This window comes from Balaenoptera acutorostrata, chromosome 14, assembly GCF_949987535.1.
Source record: "Balaenoptera acutorostrata chromosome 14, mBalAcu1.1, whole genome shotgun sequence".
Taxonomy (NCBI): Eukaryota; Metazoa; Chordata; class Mammalia; order Artiodactyla; family Balaenopteridae; genus Balaenoptera; species Balaenoptera acutorostrata.
Genome location: NC_080077.1, coordinates 10,626,895 through 10,650,025, shown reverse-complemented (window position 1 = coordinate 10,650,025; position 23,131 = coordinate 10,626,895). Strand labels below are relative to the sequence as shown.

Below are 23,131 nucleotides of genomic sequence, written 5' to 3'. Positions count from 1 at the left end.
GCCCGGTTGGCAAGGAGACGGAGGCACGAGGGGAAAGTGCAGGCTCCAGTTGCCCCACGCCGCCGCCGCGCTCCGGGCGCCTGCGGCGCCGCCCGAGCCCCCGGCCCGGGGCCGCCGGTGCCCGCGAGGGTGCGCCCGGGCGGGCGCAGGGCCCGGCGGGAGAGCGGCGGCGGCGACGGCGGCCGCGGCCCGGGCCGACTCCAGTCCGCGTTTTGCGAGTGCGCGCGAGTAATCAGAGAGAAGTGGATAATAGTTGCTCGGGCTCGCTCGGCTCCCTCTCATGCCATGCTGGGCCCGATAGGCTCAGTCAGTCGTGTATTTACCCATATCCGGGTTAGAGAGGAAAAGAGAAAAGTTTCATTTAAACCTGAACTAAAAACTTTCACCATGAAATCACACAGCGAGAACAGGCCCAGACCGTAAGGCGTGACTCCCGGTTCGGCTCCGGCGGGGCCTGTGGAGGGGGAGGGGGCTCGCTCGATTCCCGTCGGGGCGTGTGGATGCGCACAGGAGGGGCTGCTGACTAAAAAGTGGGTTTTATTGTCTCCCCCCCCGCCCCCCGCCCGGCCTCGCCACGCCGCGGCGATCATGGCCGCGCGGGCAGCAGCGGCGGCGGCGGCGGCGGCGCGGGCGCGGGCTGGCAGCGGCGAGCGGCGGGCGCCCCCCGGGCCGCGGCCGGCGCCCGGGGCCCGGGACCTGGAGGCGGGGGCGCGCGGCGCGGCGGCGGCGGCGGCACCGGGACCCATGCTGGGGGGCGGCGGCGACGGCAGCGGCCTGAATAACGTGCACCACCACCCCCCGCACCCCCGTCACGAACTGAACATGGCCCATAACGCGAGCGCGGCGGCCACGGCCGCCGCCGCCGCCGCCAGCGCTAACAGCGCCAAGAGCGGCGGCTCCGAGACGGCTCTCAAGGAGGGTGGAAGCGCCGCCGCGCTGTCCTCCTCCTCCTCCTCCGCGGCGGCGTCCTCCTCTTCCTCCTCGGCGGGCCCGGGCTCGGCCATGGAGACGGGGCTTCTCCCCAACCACAAACTGAAAACCGTTGGCGAAGCCCCCGCCGCACCGCCCCACCAGCAGCACCACCACCACCACCATGCCCACCACCTGCACCACCATGCCCACCACCTCCACCGCCACCACCACGCACTACAACAGCAGCTAAGCCAGTTCCAGCAGCAGCAGCAGCAGCAGCGGCAGCATCCCATTCCCAACAACAGCCTCAGCGGCGCGGGCAGTGGCACGGCTCAGCCCGGTCCCGACATGGAGCAGCCGCAACATGGAGGGGCCAAGGACAGTGCCGGGGGCAGCCAGGCCGACCCCCCGGGCCAGCCTCTGCTGAGCAAGCCGGGCGACGAGGACGACGCGCCGCCCAAGATGGGGGAGCCGGCGGGCGGCCGCTACGAGCAGCCGGGCCTGGGCGCCCTGGGCGCGCAGCAGCAGCCGGTCGCCGTGCCCGGGGGCGTCGGCGGCGGCGGCGGCGGCGGCGGCGTCGGCGGCGGTGGCGGCGGCGGCCCGGCGGCCGTCTCGGAGTTTAATAATTACTATGGCAGCGCTGCCCCAGCTAGCGGCGGCCCCGGCGGCCGCGCTGGGCCTTGCTTTGATCAACATGGCGGACAACAAAGCCCCGGGATGGGGATGATGCACTCCGCCTCAGCTGCCGCCGGAGCCCCCAACAGCATGGACCCCCTGCAGAACTCCCACGAAGGGTACCCCAACAGCCAGTACAACCATTATCCGGGCTACAGCCGGCCCAGCGCGGGCGGCGGCGGCGGCGGCGGTGGAGGAGGAGGAGGAGGAGGAGGCAGCGGAGGAGGAGGAGGAGGAGGAGGAGCAGGAGCGGGAGCTGTGGCGGCGGCGGCCGCGGCGGCGGCGGCAGCAGCAGCAGGAGGCGGCGGCGGCGGCGGCTATGGGGGCTCGTCCTCGGGGTACGGGGTGCTGAGCTCCCCCCGGCAGCAGGGCGGCGGCATGATGATGGGCCCCGGGGGCGGCGGGGCCGCGAGCCTCAGCAAGGCGGCCGCCGGCGCGGCGGCGGGGGGCTTCCAGCGCTTCGCCGGGCAGAACCAGCACCCGTCGGGGGCCACCCCGACCCTCAACCAGCTGCTCACCTCGCCCAGCCCCATGATGAGGAGCTACGGCGGCAGCTACCCGGACTACAGCAGCCCCAGCGCGCCGCCGCCGCCGCCGCCGTCGCAGCCCCAGTCCCAGGCGGCGGCGGCGGGGGCGGCGGCGGGCGGCCAGCAGGCGGCCGCGGGCATGGGCTTGGGCAAGGACATGGGCGCCCAGTACGCCGCTGCCAGCCCGGCCTGGGCGGCCGCGCAACAAAGGAGCCACCCGGCGATGAGCCCCGGCACCCCCGGCCCGACCATGGGCAGATCCCAGGTAACCCCCGCGCCGGCCGGGCCTGCTTCCGCCGCGGCGGCCTCGCCGCGCGCCGCGAACCCTAGTTTCTTTCTTTCCGCGTACTTTTTCTGCGTCTTCTGCCGGGGGAGGCGGGGGTGAGGCGCCCAAAGCCATTTTAACTCGCGGCTGCCTCCCTCCGAGGCCGGGCGGCGCACAGGGTCGGACGGCGCGGCGCGGGGGCCGGGGCCTGGGGAGGGGGTCTCTCCGAGGCCCGGGACGCGCGCCGCGATTGCCGGTCGCCGGGCACCCGCCTCGCCACCCCGCCCCGGGCGCCGAGCCGCGCGTGCAGGAGTCGGGGCCCGCGCCGCGGGGAAGCCGTGTGGGCGCTGGGGACTGTTCGGGCAGCTCTTTCAACAAAATAGGCGCTCCCGGCCAGTAGGGTCTGGGGAGGCATATTGACCCCCTCGTCTCGGTTAGCGCCAACAATGAGCGAGAACTGGGAAAAGAATGAGGAACTTTGTCCTCCCTCTGGCCACACTGCGTTGCCTCTTAGCTCACAAGGTGAAGGCAGGAAAAATAGGTTAGCTTTGTGGCAGCCTGGTGCGTGTTTCGTAGTTGTGCCTAGCCATTCGGGGATATTCGGTGCGGGCTTTGAGTTAGAGCGTTTAGTAGCAGCAGTAGTACCCACATTTACAACGATGTGGAGCTCAAAAAATCCAAAAATATATCGATCCCTTCCTAAGAATAGCCGGGAAATCCATTATTTGGCTCGCAGGCTGCTTGAAAGGAGTCACCTTCAACAGACAGGCTGTGTTAAAGGAACACATTCCGGTTGAATTGAACTTATTTTGATCGTGGATTAGGCGTACATTTTATTCAGCGAACCCACGGAAGTAGCAGACCAGTGCAAATTGATCTTTTTGGATCGGATTTATTTGGATTTTTAATTTCCTGTCACCCAAGTCCTGCAGCGTTGTTAGGAAGTGTCCTGCACTCTTGCTGTTTCTTGCTCGTAGGTTGAGCCTAAAGACTTGATCTCCTTTGCAAGGTTTGGAATTTGAATTGTGGAGGTAAACTGGCTGTAATAGTCTCCAGACAGCTGCCTCTGAGTTGACATCTAATCTGCCATCTGATTGGCTCCCCTCTCACCATTGGGCATTTAGCACTGCTGATGTAAATAGAAGTGCTGAGCCGTACAGTCACAAAAATTCTTGCCACAAATAATAACTGAGCTCTATTACAAGCAGATGTAAGGTTGGATATTATTTAAAGCTTAAATTATTATACATCATAGTTATTAATAAGAGGATTAAATACATACAAACATTATGCTGGTGTCCAGGATTGGGCATTTACAAAATTCAGCTCTTTGACAGTCTCAGCATGGCCATTCACTTTAATTGTAAGGTGAGGATATGGCAATTGAAAAATAATTAAACCAAGAATTTTACTAATTTTTGGATTTGTAAAGCTTTTATTAAAAGTATCCTTTATGGATTAAACCATGGAAAAAATTTGAATTATGTCATCACATGTGGTTTAATGTAAAATTAAAATTTATAGCATTAAAAATGTCAAGATTCTGATATCCAGCATCTTTTAGTAGTATTTAATTAGCTTTATAACAAGAGTAAATCTATATTTCTAGTAAGTTGTGTTTTAACAATTCTGATTGTTTTAAGCTGTTTGTAGATGAGGAGTTTTAGTTAGAATTGACATTATGTTTAAGAAAACATGAAGTGAGGAAACTATATAATAATTTTTGCAGACAACAGTTAGTTAAAAGGGAATAAATGGATGTTCTTGCAAAATTTTAAAAATCATTTTATATTTGCTTCTGCTTTGGAAGCAAATGCCCCAGGAATCTTTTTTTCCCCCCTTGATTATTTTTCCCCCTAGGTTAGGTAATGTGAACCTTATTTGAACTGCTCACACAGTGTTTTAGGGAAACTATATTACATGCAAGTTGTGCTGGGTATGTTTCTTCCAAATAATTTTTCTTTCATAGACATTACAATTTTTTAAACTTTCATAGCATTAAAATATGTTAGAAAGGAATAATGGCGGTTGTAATATATATTTTTACTCAGCTCATTTATTTTAGGAAGGTGTATTTTAGTAATAACCATACCTTAGATGAGAGACTTGTCAGAGTGAATGTAGTACTGAATTTAACAGATAATCATGTGAATCCCAGGCTGAGGACATTGGTGTCCACTCCTTTCTAATCTTTAGTTAGTTTAGTGGAATTTTACTTTTAATAATAATATGTTTTCCTATTCTTCATAGAAAACTTGGGATTTCAGTTTTTATTTTTTGATTTGTACAGGTAAAAACATAGAAAAACCTTGTGTAAATAAACCCATGCAATTTTAAAAAGATTTGCTTTGTCAACTTCCTTTTAAAGGGACAGTTTAGAATGCACATCTCTGTAAACTAGAAACCAGGATGATAGAGGCAGATGTGGGTCGGTGTTGCTTTACGGTATTTTTTCGTAATGGAACCAATCATTTTAAGTATGTTGTTTTCTTGGAATGAGAGTGAATCCATTATGTCCTCAGTATGACCCTCGGGAATAGCTTTTTTATTTTTGAGGGGGAAGAAAAATGATGGGCATGTGACCTAGATTCACAGATTTCTTTTAGGTACCTTACCGTTTAACATGTGGAATGTGTCTCTTTTTTATATTTTTTCTTTTTGGAAGGCTGGTATTATTTAGTATTTGTTGTGACAATTATCCTAAGGAACAGTCGTTTGTCCAGACTATTAAATTACTACATAACTATAGGTCATAAAATACTATTAAGTTTTCTTGTGGCTTTTAACACATTTAGTTTCATTTTTGATTTTAGGAATGGTTTATATTGGGTGGCAAATGTTTTTGTAATTGAGAACAAAACATGTGCATATATTGTAACGGGAGGGTCTTTTTAAAAAGCGAAATAAGGCATTTTACGATACAGTTTGTTAGTGGGTTTCTGTGAGATAAAGTATTCAGATAAAGCAATCTCAAAAGAAATACTGAGGTCTGCTCAGGTAACTAAGATTTTATGATGTCCACATTTGTGCTAAATTTCATTAATGCTATTTTAACTTTAGTTTTATATAATGTAATACAATGTAATTTAAAAAAAGCTTTATTTACCATTAAAAGAAAAGTGATTAGCTGACTTACAAAGCAGGAAGTTACAGGCTGGTTCCTGATTACCTTAAAATTTGTATAAGATACATTATAGCACTCCCCACTTTCCCCCCCACCTCAGTGCAGTCTTACCCTATGTGATATGTTAAATCTTGTAAACAAATATTTGTGGCCTAAATTGATATATTTGCCAAGGTATGGCTGGCCAGCTGCTCCATCGTCAGAAGAGGTGGAATTGACAACTGTTTCATAGAAAAGGCTTACTACCATTCTAAAAACAAAGAAAATATAACAAAAATGTCTATAGTTGTCTGATTTTCTGGATTATTTGGAATGAAATTATGCATAGCTTAAAATTGTTTTCATTGGTGATCTTGATTTCTGTGTACTTACTTTTGGCAATTTGTTGTTGTTGTTTTTTAATGGCAACTACTCTGTAAGACAGCTATCACTTAAATTTACGTTTATATTAACACAAAATCGATACGTTTATTCCAGGGAGCAACATATTCTTACCTTGCATCTATGATGAGAAACCCTATTCCCTCGTTTTTCTTTGGTTTTGTTTTTTATCTATATTTAGGAATGAATTTTTGGCAAAGCTTTTTATACTTGTTCCATTTTTTCCCCATGCCATGTTGTATCAAAGTATTAGAATTGTGTTGTGGATATGGAAATATTCCAAATCACACTTAGACACTTGTAGTAATGAACAAGCCTCTAAATATCGTTTTTTTTTCATTAGAACTGAGAGAGTAACATCTTCACTCTGGTATAAAAATAGTATTAATTCTGGCTTGAGAACCGATTTAAAAAAATGCAAGACAATGTAGAGGAAGTCTCTTAATACAAAACTCACTTGGTAGTTTTATTAGACATAGACACATTTTAAAGAAAACAGGTGTAACAGAATGTGGTTGAATTTTCGATTCTATTTCTTATTAATGGACTTTATTACTTTATAATTTGGAGCAGGGTGTATCTAAAACAATGACTTCTGATGTAATAGGAACTTACTAATTTCCCTAGGATAAATACCAGTGTGACAGGCAAACCAAAAAGATGATCATTTCATTTATTTAACCCCATCCTCTCCTAGGAAGAAAGTAGTTTCGTTTAAAGTTTTTGGGGGTTCTATGAAATTTTGCTACTTATGTTGAAAACTGACTTGGAAATGTAAATTTTGGATGTATTGGCATAGGAAAATATATTAGCTTTTTGCCTAGTGTCCTAAATTGAGAGGTTTTTCTTCCTACTCTACAGGAGACTGATACTGCTCGGTTAATGGATCTGTGTGCTTGCTTTGATCCATATTTGAGGAAAAGGAACTAGAATTTCACTTGTGTCACTTTCATTTTGGGCTGTGTGTAGATGTATAAATTTGAGTCTTATATTTGTGTTTGAAAGAACTCTTGTGTGTTACTTAAAACAACAGATTTATGGAGACTCAAAACGAGTATTAATAAACCTCAAGTTCCATGAATATTTTTGCAATATTTAGATTTTCAAAATGGATATTACAAAAATTTATGACATTTTACAATCTTCTTTATACTTAAGGACCACATCCACATCCTAGGCCTTGTTGGAATTGGGTAGATTTTGATCATATGCCTTTTCAGAGGTGTCCTTTCTTTATCAGGATATCGGCGCAGATTCTCTCTGGCTGTGTAAAGGAGAGCTGCACAGTTGCTGTGTATGCATGCTTGAGGCTGAGGAATCCCAAGTCCTAGTTCCCTGTGGTGTTGGGGGAAACTACCAGGCAAAACTGCTCATCCACCAAGGGTATATTTATGTAGATGTAGAACCATTACACAGTATTGCTTTTTCCAGTTTGGAGGCTGTTTATGTAAGACTTAAGTGGCCCTTTTTGGTTTAATTGAGTGGTTGAGTGAATTAATTTTGATCTAAAATCTTGGTATATGTTAGTGACTTTTTCTCTTGGAAATCTGATGAAAAGAAAATGACTTAGGTATAATTACATAAGTATCATTTATTGTCCACTTATTTTGCCTTATGCCATTGGAGTGAATGGAATTGTTGATATATGCATACAATAGTTTTAACAATTCACGTTAATTGGATGACTGAGTGAATTTATCAAAGTAAAATATGTTTTTCCACAGTAAATTTTCAACAAATATGTTCTATTTCCAAAGTCTTTAACTTGGAGTAATTCTAAGAAAACTGTTTCCTTAGATGTACTTAATTGAATAGGAAGGATCCAGTAGCTGGTTTTTTTTAAAACCACTTCTGAATGGGTCAGTGCCAAGGATATTAGAAGGCTACTGAGTTTGACAGGTGAACTAATGATGAAATTGATTTGTTTCTTGAATGATATTTATTGCTAGGAAAGAGACTAAAGCCTTAAAATCTTAAGTATATCTGATTTACCCGTAGACTCTTACTTTTGGTAGATGGCAGCAGAATCTGGAGTACATCTGTCACAGCAGGGCAGTCCTTTTGAATTGAACTAGATTTGGCCTCTTTAACTACATTCTGTAGGATGCACTTCTCAGTGTCTCCTTGGGCCTTGATGAAAGATGAAACTTGAGAATCAGACGAGAAGTCATTCCTTATTAGGTGACTCTGGAAGGGAAGCCATATTTGATGAAATCCAGGAGAAAATTCTAGGCCATGTTTTTTTTTTTCTTCTGTATGGGATGCTAAAAAAGTTATATATATGTGTATTTTTTTGATTGTGGCAAAATATACATAACATAAAATTTACCAGTTTAGGTGTAAAGTTCAGTGGCGTTAAGTACATTCACATTGCTGTGCACCCCATCCATTTCCAGGACATTTTCATCCTCCCAAATTGAAATTTAAAAAAAAAATGTTTTTCTTCCCTTTCTTCGTGTCAGAATTTAAAATCGTTAGTTATTAACATGTAAGTAAAGTAAGCTTATTTTTATAACCATTAATCTTGCCACTTCATAGTTTATGAGTAAATCCTTCCTCAGAGGAACACTAATGGTGTTTTTGGTTTGTTTGTTTTTACTTCATTACTTCCAATTCTAACTTTAGGGTTGTCTTCCCAGGTTTTGTCAATTTGGAAATGTGCATTATGTAGGTTAGTTGTTTCATTGTCAGTTATGTCATTAACAGCTGAAAAGCAGCTTTTTGAAGGCTTTCTGTTTAAAGGTTTGAGATACTTTGTTGAGAGAAGTCTGGGACTTTGTTAGATAATAGGATATGGAAATGAACTGTTAGCATGATCATTTTCCCCTTATTTCTCTCATCTTTTGCATTGTTAGCCTCTTTAAAAAATTATTGGTTTTATCTTTCTACTATTAGTGGAAATCCATTGTAATGATAATTTTTTTAAAAAGTGTATTTTAAGTTTTGGGGCATCTCACCCCCCCAACCCAGAGCAAACAACCAATCCACGTGATGCTGTGTCCTTTTTCATAGTGTTCTGTGCCCCAAATTTATGCTTCCCCCCTCATGTTTTTAATTTGTAGTCCTCTGCAAAACTGCAAAAATTCTTTGCAGGTGGAAAAATTCCTAAATTAAGATGATTGGTCTCTTAATTAAATTTTCGAGGCAGCTGCAAAGGGATACTTCTTGGAATCTGGTTAGTCTTTCTCGTGAACAGGCTTTTTGTGTGTAAAATATTGGGATCGTATTTTAGTTACTATTGATGCTGATATGCAGTCACATCTTTTTTTTTTTTTAAGATTTATTGGTTGATTGATTGCTTGCTATGTTGGGTCTTCGTTTCTGTGCGAGGGCTTTCTCTAGTTGCGGTGAGCGGGGGCCACTCTTCATCACGGTGCACGGGCCTCTCACTATCGCAGCCTCTCTTGTTGCGGAGCACAGGCTCCAGACGCGCAGGCTCAGTAATCGTGGCTCACGGGCCCAGCTGCTCCGTGGCATGTGGGATCTTCCCGGACCGGGGCTCGAACCCGTGTCCCCTGCATTGGCAGGCAGATTCTCAGCCGCTGCACCACCAGGGAAGCCCCAGTCACATCTTTATATGACCAGTTATGTACTTTAACACCAGGTTCCATAGAGGGCACAGAGAAAGTGAACTGTGGTTTAAGAGCTTGTGCCGGGAAGCAACAATTACTTCTTAAGGTGTAAGCATTTAGCATTTGTGTATGCTGTGAGGTGTATGTTAGGTAAATATCTACTCCAGACTATCAATTGGCAGATATTTATTGAGCACCCATTCTCTTAATCAGCCGTGTGCCAGACCCAGATGATAGCCGGGGTGTGGGGATCACTGCTCCTCCTGTGTGCAGTTCAGGCCAGAGACATCCTGCCAAAGCCTGCTCTCCCTGTACCTGGGCTTGGTACTTTTGGCATGGTGGTTGACTTAGAACTGGCTCATTTAAACAAAGTGCAAATAGCAACCATGTGGGTCAGCAGTCTTCTTGGGTAGGGGAGTAGATTTTGGCAAAACAAATAAGTGTAGATTGTTGTGATATAGTTGAGGTGAGCTAGTGACTCTTCCGTTGCTACCAATCAATTGCTGGCTCGGTGCCAGAGCAAAATAGAGATCTACTACAGAAAATGATAACTAAAAGAAGGGAAATATGATCTCTGTGAAATTTATGTAGAGTGGTTCTTTTTCTTTTTCTCAGCTTTCTACATTATCCAGGCTCTTGGGGAAAAAAAGTTAAAACAGTCTGCTCAGATTTAGGAAGATACTTAGATTGCTAGAGTATTTTTGGTAACTGTTTAAATAATGTATGCTGGCTGAGGAGTAAATTCAGCTACTGCTTCTGGGTCCTGAAATAAACCTTGCAGAAAGCAAGGCATTGGTGATTAGTGGAGGATGTTCCAGAATTCTTAGTATCTCCTGTTTCTTTTTGTGATGAGCATCTGAGAAATGAAACCACTCACCATACTTCATAGTCTAATTTTGAAATGCTTGGTAATTCTAGAATTTGTCTAGAATTTGGCATATAATTTCTGAAATTTTAAGAAGCAAATTTTAAGATTCAGTGACCATGTATTTATATGTACAAGCTATAAACGCATTTTACTATCCTTTAACGTATCTGCTTCCTGTTTGTATTTTTAATAATAAGTTTACTTTACCCAATGAATTATAACTGACCTTGGAAATAGAAATGTAAAACATTGCTACTGCTGAGTAAGTGTCTTTCTGAAGAAGCAGACAAATTCCTAAGGGAGCTGACATGCCTTGTTGTTTGTTAGTTTATTTCTGTGATTATGAGGATTTATGAGAGAATATGAATATATTGCCAGGTATCCTGATGTAAGGGAAAGATTGTGGGCTTGGAGTTGGGCAGACCTTTTGATTGATTTGTAGGCTTCAGTGCTCATTTTCCCTGAGATCTGGCAGGGGCTCAGCTTTCTTATCTGTACTGTGGCCTGCTGGGCGGGGTTGTCACTGAGGTCATCTCTGTAAATCCTGTAGCATCCTTACGTGGTGCCTCTTCTTTCCCCACCTGTCTGTCCACTGGTGTAGTGAAGCGGGCCTGGGTTCTTCTTGTTCTCTGTCTGGCCCTGCTGCGCTTCAGGGTGTGGTTGAGGACAAGTCCCTGCCTCCATCAGATAGTGACCCCTGGTCCCTCCTAGCTACAGAATTCTGTGCAGCTTTGAATTTAAAAGAAAATATACTGCCTAATCAGTTATGCATCACTGAATATCTTATTAAACTACACTAGATCCCAGACGTGTTCAGAGAATATCAACTGAGACCTGTGCAGATGTATAGATTTTGTGAATTCCACTGTAATTTCCCTCAGAAATGTAGTTATGTACTGATTGGGACTCTTGTAAACAGTTACATGAATTGGTTTTGGTTTACCAATAGAGCCTATGGGGGACTGATGCCATAGGAACTAAGCCACTGACCCATTCAATATTCCATCCTATATATTAGTAAGTTCTGTTCTTGGGCCAAGAGTCATTCCTTTCTTTGGCCTCTTAGACCTTTCCACTTTCATGATCCTCAAAAACGACTGGCTTTTTAGGGGAGGTACTTTTTGCAAAGGAACAAAGTTTCAAAACTTTAAAAATAGGCTTCTTTGAGCTTCTGGGTGGTAGACTTTGGTCTCTCATTAGTTAAGTAACTTGCTTCTGTATCTGCTTCAACTTCACTGAATATATGGTTCAGATTTGGTCCTTAGCAAGATTATAATTTACTCTACATATCATGGAAGTTTAGGTCTGCTCTCAAACCGGCAAAACAGGGAATGTAAAACCTGAGAATGCCAAGGGCTTGTCTCAAATATGTAGAGAAGAACAGTTTTTCTTTTTTATGCTAAGATTTTTAAAAGTATCAGGGACAAAATTTAATTCTGTTATGAACAAGTACTTACTGAGTGCCACTTGGTGCTAAGATACAAAGAGTAAATATAACATATGATCCATAATTTTCCCTGTTGAATTATCATAGACTCCTGGTGTTTTTACAAAGTGGAAATTAAATTGAATGGCTACATTATTCCTCTGCAGTTCTATGCAGAAAGACTATATCCATCAAAGTGCATCATCTAACAATCTGAAGAGTAGATGATAATGTATCCAAACTGAAAATTTCCTGATGAGTGTTGTTATACATTTCACTAATTTATGTGGAAGGTCAGGGTACTTGAAGGTTGTTCTTAGGTGCTGTAACGTTGATGAGAAAGTGATCTTAATTTGGATTTTATTTTGGGTATCATACAGTGATTTTTCTCCTAAAGAAATGACTTTATAATATCAGTATCATGAAGGATTTAAAATTCAGTTCATTTACCTTCACTGTATTGAACAGCCTTCGGAATGTCAGGGCTTTGGGACTATAGGTTTATCTCAGGGTAGCGAGACCTGGAGCATCAGGCAGATGTTTGTGGAGAGCCTACTGTGTGCTTGGCCGTTTGTTGGATGATGGATCCCTTGATGAGAAGTCCTGCCCTTTGAGTAATTGACGGTGCAGAGACTAAGGACAGATAGGCATGCTGCACGATACAGTGTAAACAGTTTAGGTGGGACAAGTTTAGATGTTAGAGGGACACCTCACGGAGACCGGGGTGGGGTAGGAGTAGGAAGGCTGTGTAGTACAGCAGGTCGAATAAGCTAAGACCTGCTTGAGGAGCAGAAGTTGACCACGTGAAGAGGCTTGGGGATTAAAGGAAGGGCAAAGGCAAGAGCTGAAGGTGTGCAGGTTAGAGAACCTGAAGGCTGGGCATTTACTACCTGTGTGACCCTGGGCAAGTCGCTTCCCCTCTCTGAGGTTTGTAGCTTCCTCATTTCAAAGGGATGGGAAAGAATACTTAACTCATGGAATTCTTGTGAGAAGTAGATTTGATAAAGTACTGGTATACTACCTGGCAAGGAAAGGGATGTGTGATAAGGAATTGAAATGAGTCTAGTTAATTTAACAGCCTATTAGTCTTTCCTCTCAGAACAAACAGGTTAATATTCAAAGCTTATTTTGAATCCAGACAGTGTCAGTTTTTATTGCCCAGTATGTCTTTATCTTGCCAGGTGTTTAGGAAAAGTTATGGAGCAATTTATCACATTTCTAAAATGTCTCCTGTGTTTTCCAATTTTTTTTAACAGTCATGTTTTTTAACTGGTAAGGAAAAATAAATTCAGAAGATCGATAATTAGAACATTTAATTTCACCACCATCAACAAACATTTAGTGACCTTGGTGTGTAGTGACCTTGGTGTAGTGACCTACAGGGACACTGTATTAGATAAAAAGATATCCAGAGAATATTGGAAAATTGTTAAACATCATGGTGTTCATTGTTTAGCGCAGAGGAATATTCTTAGATTTCTAAGTGAACATTGGCAGTTAACATAAATATAGACAGTTTGTGGGATATTTTTATTTTACTTACTGTTCCATTTAATTAGAAATATGGATTGAATAACTCTGACCTCATAAGCAATCTAAAATTTGAGTTGAAGGAAATTGGTGGTAGGCAGACAGTTTGCAAGTTGACGAAATGGATCTTTTGCTTCCAATTAATTTTTGCCGTATACTAAACAAGTAGTTTATTATTGTTAACTGCTGAAAGTTTTTAAAATTGTAGTAATGTTTGTTACGATGTTGCTGGGTTTGAAACCCTTCCTTTTCCCCACTCTTGGTGCCAACTCCCTTTCACTTCATTTGTCTGGATAGAGACAACTCAGGAAATGCCACGCCACCAGCAGGCAGAGGCGTGCTTTATGAACGGCTTGGTTTCTCCCCTGGTATCCATTATGTGTGGCAAGACTGTCCTTTCTCCTCCACTGAGATGTTTGTCAGAAGTATGAGCACTTTAAAGCAGGAGTGTTTTACTTTTATTCAACCATTCATTAGTGAAAATAGAATGTGAAAAGCAATTTTGTGTTTTGTCTTTTACTGTGCATTAAGTTCCTGTAATTTTCCATATTGCTATATTATTAGTGAAGAGAGAGAGGAGGATGCAGGGAGAAGATGAATTTTATTTAAGACAGTTATACTCAGATAACTTGAAGGAATGTGCTTTTTTAGTGTAAATACCTTTTCTTGGTGTTTCACGGTTCTTTGAAAAACTAATGCAAAAAAGTTGTAATCAGCTATTAAGATATTTGAGCCAATTGGTTGTCAAAATGTTGAAGTTTTATTCTCGGTGCATCTAGAAATTTCATATAAACGCATTTTGTGAAGAGGGAGATGTGTAGCCTGGCTAAACTGGTAAAGCTGAAATCTGAATTTGATTTGCATATGTGGTATTTTTTAGGGACTCTCAAAGTTTCGCACATGAAATGAACTAGGTAGTGTGTATGGCATCACATGATCAAAATATTTTTCCCCTTGCTGCTGCCAGAAGCTATCTATTGCTTTTCAACAATCTTACTTGTTGGGCATCATGCCAAGATGTTTAAGACAACCCCTTACGTGAGCGGTTCCATTCTTAACTTCTTTGACTGAAGTGCCGTGACCTTCACATATGTAGATTAGCCATGTGCTCTGTGAATTGAAACTTGCTGCCTCAGGAAGAAAGGGTTTTTCTTTTTATTCCACTGGGAATTTGACAGCCATTCATCCCTGACCTGGGCAGAGGTAATGCAAGGAAATTGGATTCAAATGGAACGTGGACAGATAACACAGAGAGGCAGGCAAGCTTACCTCCTTGTCGGGGATGAAACTATCTGTGGTGTGGATAATGTGCTGACGTGAAGGATCTGAGAAGCAACAGGTACACGGGGCGGGGGCGACGGGGTAGGGAGAGAGAAATCAGTGTAGGAGTTATGGAACAATGTCCTTTTAAAAAAGGAAAGCGTCATTATGGGCATTTCTAATTAGTTTTGACTCCACTCTTTCTCTCCTAACCTAAATTTTTGAAGTCTTTTTTGAATTTTTGTTTATTCTTTAATACTACTCAAGAATTAAATAATTTTAATATTGTGGGCAAGCATGGGCTTAAATACATTTAATTTAGACGAGTCTTTCAAAAGTAGAAGTCACTAAAAGGTTGGGGAGATGAATGTACTGCCCGTGTCTGGAGGAATCAGCGTGTTTGTCTTTGCATTACAGAATCTTGAGATGAATTGATAGTCATGGACATAGCTTTACTCATGTGAGAGTCCTTACTCAGTTTTGTAGTGATTAATAAAAGTAATGAACAGTGAATTTGGGGATTTTTATGAGACAAAACTAGATTTAAAGAATGTTTACCTTTGCTCTGTTAGTAAACATACTTGAAATTAAAGTAAAGTTCAGTATAAATAATAGTTGTGACACTTGATTAGGTTGCTGTGATAGAGTGTTGAGAAGGAAAGTTCTTGTAAGAATCCTGCAACTGAAGTGGCACTCCAGCCAGTTTCTTAGAAGGAGGGGATGATGAGGGCAGTCTGAAATTTATGAGCGCCTCTGTGTGGCTTTCAGAGCCCAGCCTTTCCTGTGTACATTAGGGCTTGTGAAATATTATGGGTCAGAGCATCCGATACGGGCTCTGCGGGAGGCCTTGTTGATGCCCAGCTCTCTCTGTGGGGTGCAGAAGAGGACGTCTGTGTGGGGAACATGCTTCACGGATACAGTAGACTAAGAGGGAAGGAAAGTTATCCTTAACTTGAGGAAGACTTGTTTCTTTACCATATGAGGATTAACAACAAAATTGGAAAAAGTACCTGGTCGTGATCACACGGAACATGGGGCCTTTCCTGGATCTCTGTTAACGTAGCAGACGTTAGGAGTGACGGTCCACAGGCGGCAGGACCGAGGCCTGACCGACATCTCTGCGCGCAGTTGGGAAGACGGAACAGCACGTGCGCCCGCAGAATTACATTAACGCAGGGGTGGCGGCGAGGGGGAGCGGCCTGCCCCCCGAAGACGGAGTGATTCTGCCACTGGAGGAGGAGCAGGGCAGGCACGTGACTGAGGTCTGAGCGGACAAGTGCGAGTGGCCTTGCTGGGGAGCGGCCAGCTGGGTGCAGACGAGGCGGGAAAATGGCAAGGTGGTAGTGAGTCAGCAACCAAACCTTGAGTGATTTCTCCTTTTTTTAACGGGTGGCCTGTGTAAGACTGTAGCGTGGCGACACATGAAGCTCTTACGAATAAACTGCTTTCCATTCTCCGCCTCCCAAATAGAGAAATGCAGATTCAGAGAAAATTTTTAGAAGAGTCCTAAATAATAGTGAGCTACTAAGATCACTCCTCTTACTGAACACCGACGCTGTGTGCCAGGCACACTGCACGGAGTAATTGCAGTCCTCTCAGCAGTCTTGCCAGACAAGTGTCCCTATTTCCTAGACAAGTAAACTGGTAGAATTAAGAAAGTTCTTCAATACCCAGGTCTGTCTGATGCTCAAGCCTACATCCTCTCCGCTAAAGGAGTGGTTCTCAAACCTGGTTGCCTGTCAGATTCACCCAGGGAGGTGGGCAGGGTCCCCAGGCCCCTCCCCCAGGATTCAGATGCTCAGGCTGTGGAATGGCTTGTATGCCCACCTTTCTGCCACCCACAGAGGTCGTTGACAAGCTAGAGGTAAAGTTTAAATAAATAGACTTTGTGTAATCATTAAGACATGTAGAATTACGTTCTTGTAATTGAGCTTTTGGTGTATTTTGGCCCCATAGTCATACCAGACAAAGGAGAGGAAATAATCTGCTCCAAGGGCATGAAGGTGGCTATTGGATTTTTCTGATAGTGTCACTGAACATTAATTTACATCCGCCTGTTGCGGGAAACTCTGTCCCATGATCTGGGTCACTGCTTTAAGTTGAGTTGTCAAGGGAGGCTGTGAAACAGTCTGTTGATGTTTCAAGAGGAGCACAGGTTCTCTTCTGTTTGGGGTTATTATTTGCACGTGGCTGTAACTGAAGTTTCTGGGATGGGGAGGCGATGGACCGGCATGTAGAACAGTGTCTACTAATATGTGCTTAATATGTTTGGATGAGAGCATAGATGAATGTATTGGACAGCATCTCAAGGTCACCTGGTGTTAGGAGTCCAGAAATCTGTAAGTCCAAGAATGTAGAGGAGAGGACAAGTGATAATCAGGGACCAGAAGATTGGAGAGAAGGGAGGATACGGGCAACTGGAAGAGAGAATTTCGGAGTGAAAAATCAGCAAAATAAAAGTGAGGGGCTTCCCTGGTGGCGCAGTGGTTGAGAATCTGCCTGCTAATGCAGGGGACACGGGTTCGAGCCCTGGTCTGGGAAGATCCCACATGCCACGGAGCAGCTGGGCCCGTGAGCCACAACTACTGAGCCTGCGCGTCTGGAGCCTGTGCCCCGCAACGGGAGGGGCCGCGATAGTGAAAGGCCCGCGCACCGCGATGAAGAGCGGTCCCTGCACCACGATGAAGAGTGGCCCCCACTTGCCGCAACTAGAGAAAGCCCTCGCACGAACCGAAGACCCAACACAGCCAAAAATAAATAAATAAATAAATAAAGTAGCTATAAAAAAAAAATTAAAAAAAAAAAAAAAGTAAATACATATGAAGCATTGTTTAAAAAAAATAAAAATAAAAATAAAAGTGAATGTCATTATGTGCCCAGAGTGAACTCCTGTGGTGGTAAAAGTTGTAAGACAAACCCCCAAATTAGCATATCTTAATCAGGGTGTTAATATACAGTTAAAAGAACAAATGTAAGGCAGAAAAATCCTCTAATTCTTTGGTGAGGTCATTTCATGACGTTATAGTCATGATTATTTCCTTTTTTGTTGTTGCCACATGGTGCTTCTGGAGTCGAGTCAGTGGTATTGGGAAGATAGGAAGAGCACTCCATCACTGGAACTAGTCAAATTCCTCATTTTAATTTGCTACCTACTTAGCTGAGGAACTTCTAGGCTGGCCAGGCCAAAGGATGTTGGGATGGGTCCTGAGACCCTTTCAGTCTTTTCTCCTGCTAATTATGTCTAGTGGTAAGGTACAGTACTGGGAAATTTCCCTTTTATGTCCCCACCTATTTTTCTCTTTTAAAATTTGTCAATCAAACCAAATCTCACAGCTTGGAAACAAAAATCAATTTGGCTCATAACCTTGTTTTAGACAAGTGATGTAAGTTAAATTCCACTTAACCAATGCTGCAGAAGTGTTTGAGCATTAGGAAAGTTCACAGTACTGGCTCTGTTCATGTCTCTTTCCTGGGTTTTGAGCTTGTGTTTTCCTCATCTCCTGCTTGATCCTAAATTTGAGGCTGAGAATATTTACAAATGACCTGCCTCTACCATGCTGTTTTTAGCTTAGAATTAAATGAAGGCTTTCCTGTCTCTTGTTTCCTATTTTCTAATGATATTTGATTTCGTTTTATTCTTTATAATAATATATCACTGCTAAAGTAATCATGGATTTACAGTTTTTGAAGTTAATGCTGACTATACCTAATCCATCTCAAGCAAATAAATTAACAGCCTATTTGTAGGAACCCACAGAAGGAGAAAAACGAAGCAAAACTGGTAGCCTGTCGTTTAGGCCTGTTGCCCTGTGTTACAGGCATGTCCTTTTCTCTAAGACCCGACCTTTAATTTTGTTTGGTTCTTCAAACTTCTGAAGGGATGGGTGCAGCCACATTTTAATCTTGTTTGTTATGATATAAGGTATGTCTTGCCTAGAAAGCTAACACCTGTCTACCTGTGCTAGTCCTTTCAGAGAATTTCTGCAGGAATGTATCATTCACCTAGTGCTATGGTTTTCAACAGTGCAGCCTTAGCATTCTGAAACAGCTGAGAAAGCCCTAAGAAAATACCTGTCAAAATGCTCATGAACTTAACTCTGTCAGAGAAGAATAAAGCCATTGCCTCCTTTTTCAGGCTTAGATGATAGTTACTTTGTTCCTCGTGGTAACTTTCCTTTTGGCCATATTATAAGTACAAAGTGGAGAAGTTAGTCGAGCAGCTGTGGGGAGCAGGTTCGAAGTGAGGCACCCGTGGAAGCAGACAGGTGCGATGCCATGAGTTCTGCCAAAACACAGGGAGGAAGCAAGCTGTGCTGGCTGGTCCCTTGTGACCTTCTGAGGGAATCGGGGGAGAAGCAGGTCAAGCCTTATGTGCCTTGCGTCTTTGAGAGCCTCGGACACCAGTCTGCAGGAGAGACAGTGAGTCAGTGATATGGGGACATTTTGAGGGATACTTTCCATGCCCCAAAAGACCCTGCGAAAGAAGAGTGGGAAGCCAGCGTTGGAGCAGGTGGAAGACCTAAGTTGATCGCCAGCTACCGTGCTACTTTATGTGTGTACTCAACACAGCCATAAATAAATTAAAAAAATAAAATAAATAAAAATAAAAATAAAAATAAATAAATAAAAAATAAATTTATTTATTTATTTATTTTTGTTTGTGTTGGGTCTTCGTTTCTGTGCGAGGGCTTTCTCCAGTTGTGGCAAGTGGGGGCCACTCTTCATCGCGGTGCGCGGGCCTCTCACTATCGCGGCCTCTCTTGTTGCGGAGCACAGGCTCCAGATGCGCAGGCTCAGTAGCTGTGGCTCACGGGCCTAGTCGCTCCGCGGCATGTGGGATCTTCCCAGACCAGGGCTCGAACCCGTGTCCCCTGTATTGGCAGGCAGATTCTCAACCACTGCGCCACCAGGGAAGCCCCCTAAATTTATTTTTTTAAAAAAACAATTTAAACATATGATCGCTGTGCACTGCTCTTAGTAAGTACAAAACATGAGCTATTTGAATTCTGGATGGCTATAAATAGGAAAGGGTCTTGAATAATCATTTTCGAAACTATCTTTGTCATCAACAGTACAGATGTATTGTGATGATCCAAAATTAAAAGGAATAATGAAAAATCCGATGAAACAATATTATAAGAAAGAATTTCTTTCTCTGTTTTGGAGTGTTCTGCCCAGGCTTCTGCCAGGTTTTCTGAGGACCATGGGCACAGGGAGGGCATCTGTGTCATCCACTGTTTTTAATAGGAGAGAAGATGTTGCTGCTGTTTGTACCCAAGCATGCGGGAGGCTTTTTAACTTGATTTTGTTTTATATCCACTGCAAATAAATGTAAGACTAGTTAGTGTTTTTTTTTTTTCCTGCAACATTTGAAAGGAAGTACTTGATTTCTGTCTGTGTCGCAGTTTGAACTTTAACCGGTGGCCTGCTAGTTGGAATAGGTTATGCATTTTGCTGTGGAAAAAAATCAGATTGCTTTCTCAAGGTTGACTGAAATGTTTTAACTCTTCATAGCAAATGAGGCGTGAAACAAATTGTCGAAAGGATGGAGACAAAATTATCGCAGTACCGGGTGTTTAACTGGCTGGTGATGCCCCACTGACGGTGTGAGCTGGGCAGATAAATGTGTAAGCGGCACCTTTCTCTTTTTCTCCTACCCGATTTCTCGCAGCTTGTCTTCACTAAAGGACCTAAATCTGCGTCAGAAAGATCACAGCCCTTCTGGGAGTGTTAGATTATAGCGTTGCTAGGAGGAATAATTAAGAAGTACTATAGGCTATGGATTAGAAGAAATACACTTCCTGTTTCCAAACATTTTACTTCACATCATCATTAGATGAAGCAAAAATAAATTTTTAGTGTCTGAAAGCTTGATTATGTGTAAAGTATATCAGTGGTTCTCTGTGCGCATATACTTCGCTATTCATGTGTTGTGCGTTGCTGTACTCAGAATAACTAACACCCTTTTTAGGATTTAGGATTTTAGGATTTAGTTGTTTGAATAATAATGCTTGAATGGAAAGATAATGAAGTGTTTAAATCATGGACTTTTTACTTTTAGAATATCAATGTTAATTTAAGGAATGGCTAGAGGTTTAGTTTACTAGGGGGCACTTTATATTTTTGGCTACTCCTCCTTCACTGTTCATTTTGAAGCTCCTCTTTAGGTCCTTAGGATTTATTAAGAGATAGCAAATAGAAGGTTACAGCTCTCCTAGCCTACTGGGGCTTTTAATTTTGAACACAGATCATAGAATGGCTACAATAGATGTTTCATACAAAGTGTGAGGGGAGAAGTATTAAATTAAGAGAAAGATCATGCATTGGCCTTGTGTTTCTGTGGCTAAGTATAAGTTATTTTTATATTTTTAAGTATTTTTAGCATCTTAAAAGCAAAGGGGTATATGAATATATGTGTACATATATGTTCATGAGTATGTGTCTCATGTATACTTATGTATGTGTGTATGTATTTGATATTGGGTTGGCCAAAAAGTTCGTTCGGTTAAGGAATACGTTGTTCAATAAAGTTCTTGGTGAAAATGAAAAAAGGTCTCTTATTTTTACTTGAAACCGAATGAACATTTTGGCCAACCCAATATAACTACAAATATGGACAACAGTGAAAAGTATAATCCTATCACACTGGCACAACTGATAGTACTTTGGCATCTTTCCCTCTGCTTGTTACTTCTGATGGATATATATTTGAGTACGACCACTATTTTCATCCTCTGTTTTACTTACTGCCATGGTAGTACATATATGTAAGGGGTATTATCAATTGATTATGCAGCTTCCAAGCAACCGTGTTTCCTTTTTATCAGGCTAACTCCAATATGCAGAGATGATTGAGTTTTTTTGCGTGTGATTTTGTCCATTTATTAAAAGTCTTTCAGTGAAGATGTAAGAGCCAGCATTTTATTTATGGAATGTAGTCCACCTTTATAAATTTATATAATAGAAATGCATGTATATTTCCTGTGGGTTTTCACATATAGAGGAGTAGTAGGTCTTCAAAGATTGTAGTGGATGCAACTTACCTTTCTAAGAGGGAACCAAAATATTTTCCTTTCCCTTCCCTTTGATTGACTTTCATCTTTGAGCTAACTAGCAGTCTGTCTGTCTGTCTACCTATTTATCTATATCTACTGTCATCTGTCATCTTCATCCCTCTGTGTCATATCTGTCTCGTATTTACCTAGACTTATCTTTGCTTTTGTTTTTGCATTTCTTTATGAGCTGTCTACCTCCCACGTCAAGTGAATTCTCCGGTTGCTTTCACAGCGTGCTCTTTCTTGCTTTCATTTTGTCTTTTTCTTTTTTTTTCCTTTTCCTTTTCTTGATCAGTTCTTCCTGTCCCTCCTCAGCTCCTCACATTATAAGCTTCAAATTCCATATCCTGCCCTGAGTGGGCATTCATGTAAAATTTTTCCTGTGTCTGTTGTTACTTTTTGCCAATGTGTATTAAAGATCTGGCCCTTTTTATTTCTTAATGTCCCTGGTTTTTTTCCTCCTAAAACTGTAAATTTAAGATTAGGCAATATTACTAATTGCCAGTATTTATAAAGAGGCATGCAATTAGAACAAGAGTTTAACAAATGCAAACGTCTTGCTAAAGTTCTCTACTCGCTGACGTTTGACTGTTTAACCAATAATTGCATATTATAACTGTATTTGTTTGCTTTTGGAACCAACATCCCTCAACTTACCCTGAGTCTACATCTTAGATGCTTTTTCTGGGGTGTGGTGTTGGCTCCTTGGATTTGAATCTGAAGGCAGATTTAGCATAAACACTTGACTCTCTCCTGTCTCTTGCTGGGCAGTACGCTTAGCGAGGAAGGGAGTGGATAGAATGAATAGTCCAGCAAGTAAGGGATTCGGTTTGAGCTCTGCCGCTCATAAGGTGATAAAGTACCTAAGTGCTGGGTGGTTAAATGAGGTAGTATACATAAAGCATATAGAAAGTGTCTTTAAGTGTTGGCTGTTCCTTATTACCGTTGCCATTATGGAGGAAGCAGGTCTATACTTAATCGAAGATCGGGCGTTGATTTGCCTGTAGGAATACTCTCTGCTCTTAGAGCTCTTACCAGAAAACTTTTTATCTATCCAGTGGACACCTTTGCATAGAAAAAGTTTTTTTCTATCCACAGGCCACCTTTGGTTTTATTTTCTTTCTTTTTCACACCTGGATGGAAGAATAAAGTAGGAAAAAGAGTTACATACATTTTGCGACTTTGAAACCTTGTTATGCGATTGTTTTCCAGTTGGAAAGCTCATTCCTAATTTATATAATGGCTACTTTGCCTCTATCACATTCACTAAATTAAGTTTGATGCTGCACCCCAAAATCTTAACCATAAACCTTCTGTGTCCTTATAAGTAAAATGGGGATTATGTGAACTGCCGTGAGGTCCTCGGTAAATGATAAACGCATGTACAGTGTATCTCAATAAACCTTTAAAGCGTTTTTTTTTTTTTTTTAAAGATTATGGTCTTCAAAAAGTGCTTGTAGTTTCTGAAGTTGAGACACTGTGCCTTAGTATGCCACTCAGCTGATGAACGGGCCCCGTCGATGGCTTTCATGATTT

The 23,131-nt window shown here is 43.0% G+C and overlaps 1 protein-coding gene across 9 annotated transcripts in view; it reads left to right on the top strand.

Moving 5' to 3' along the window:
* The first annotated feature begins 573 nt into the window (after nt 1-573).
* ARID1B (AT-rich interaction domain 1B) overlaps nt 574-23,131 on the top strand; it is a 405,593-nt gene continuing 383,035 nt past the window's right edge. For all 9 annotated transcript variants that reach the window (XM_057527661.1, XM_057527658.1, XM_057527655.1 and 6 more), the window contains exon 1: nt 574-2,379. In XM_057527661.1, coding sequence (XP_057383644.1) covers nt 589-2,379 — 1,791 coding nt within the window. In that variant the 5' untranslated portion in view covers nt 574-588. The remainder of the gene's footprint in view (nt 2,380-23,131) is intronic.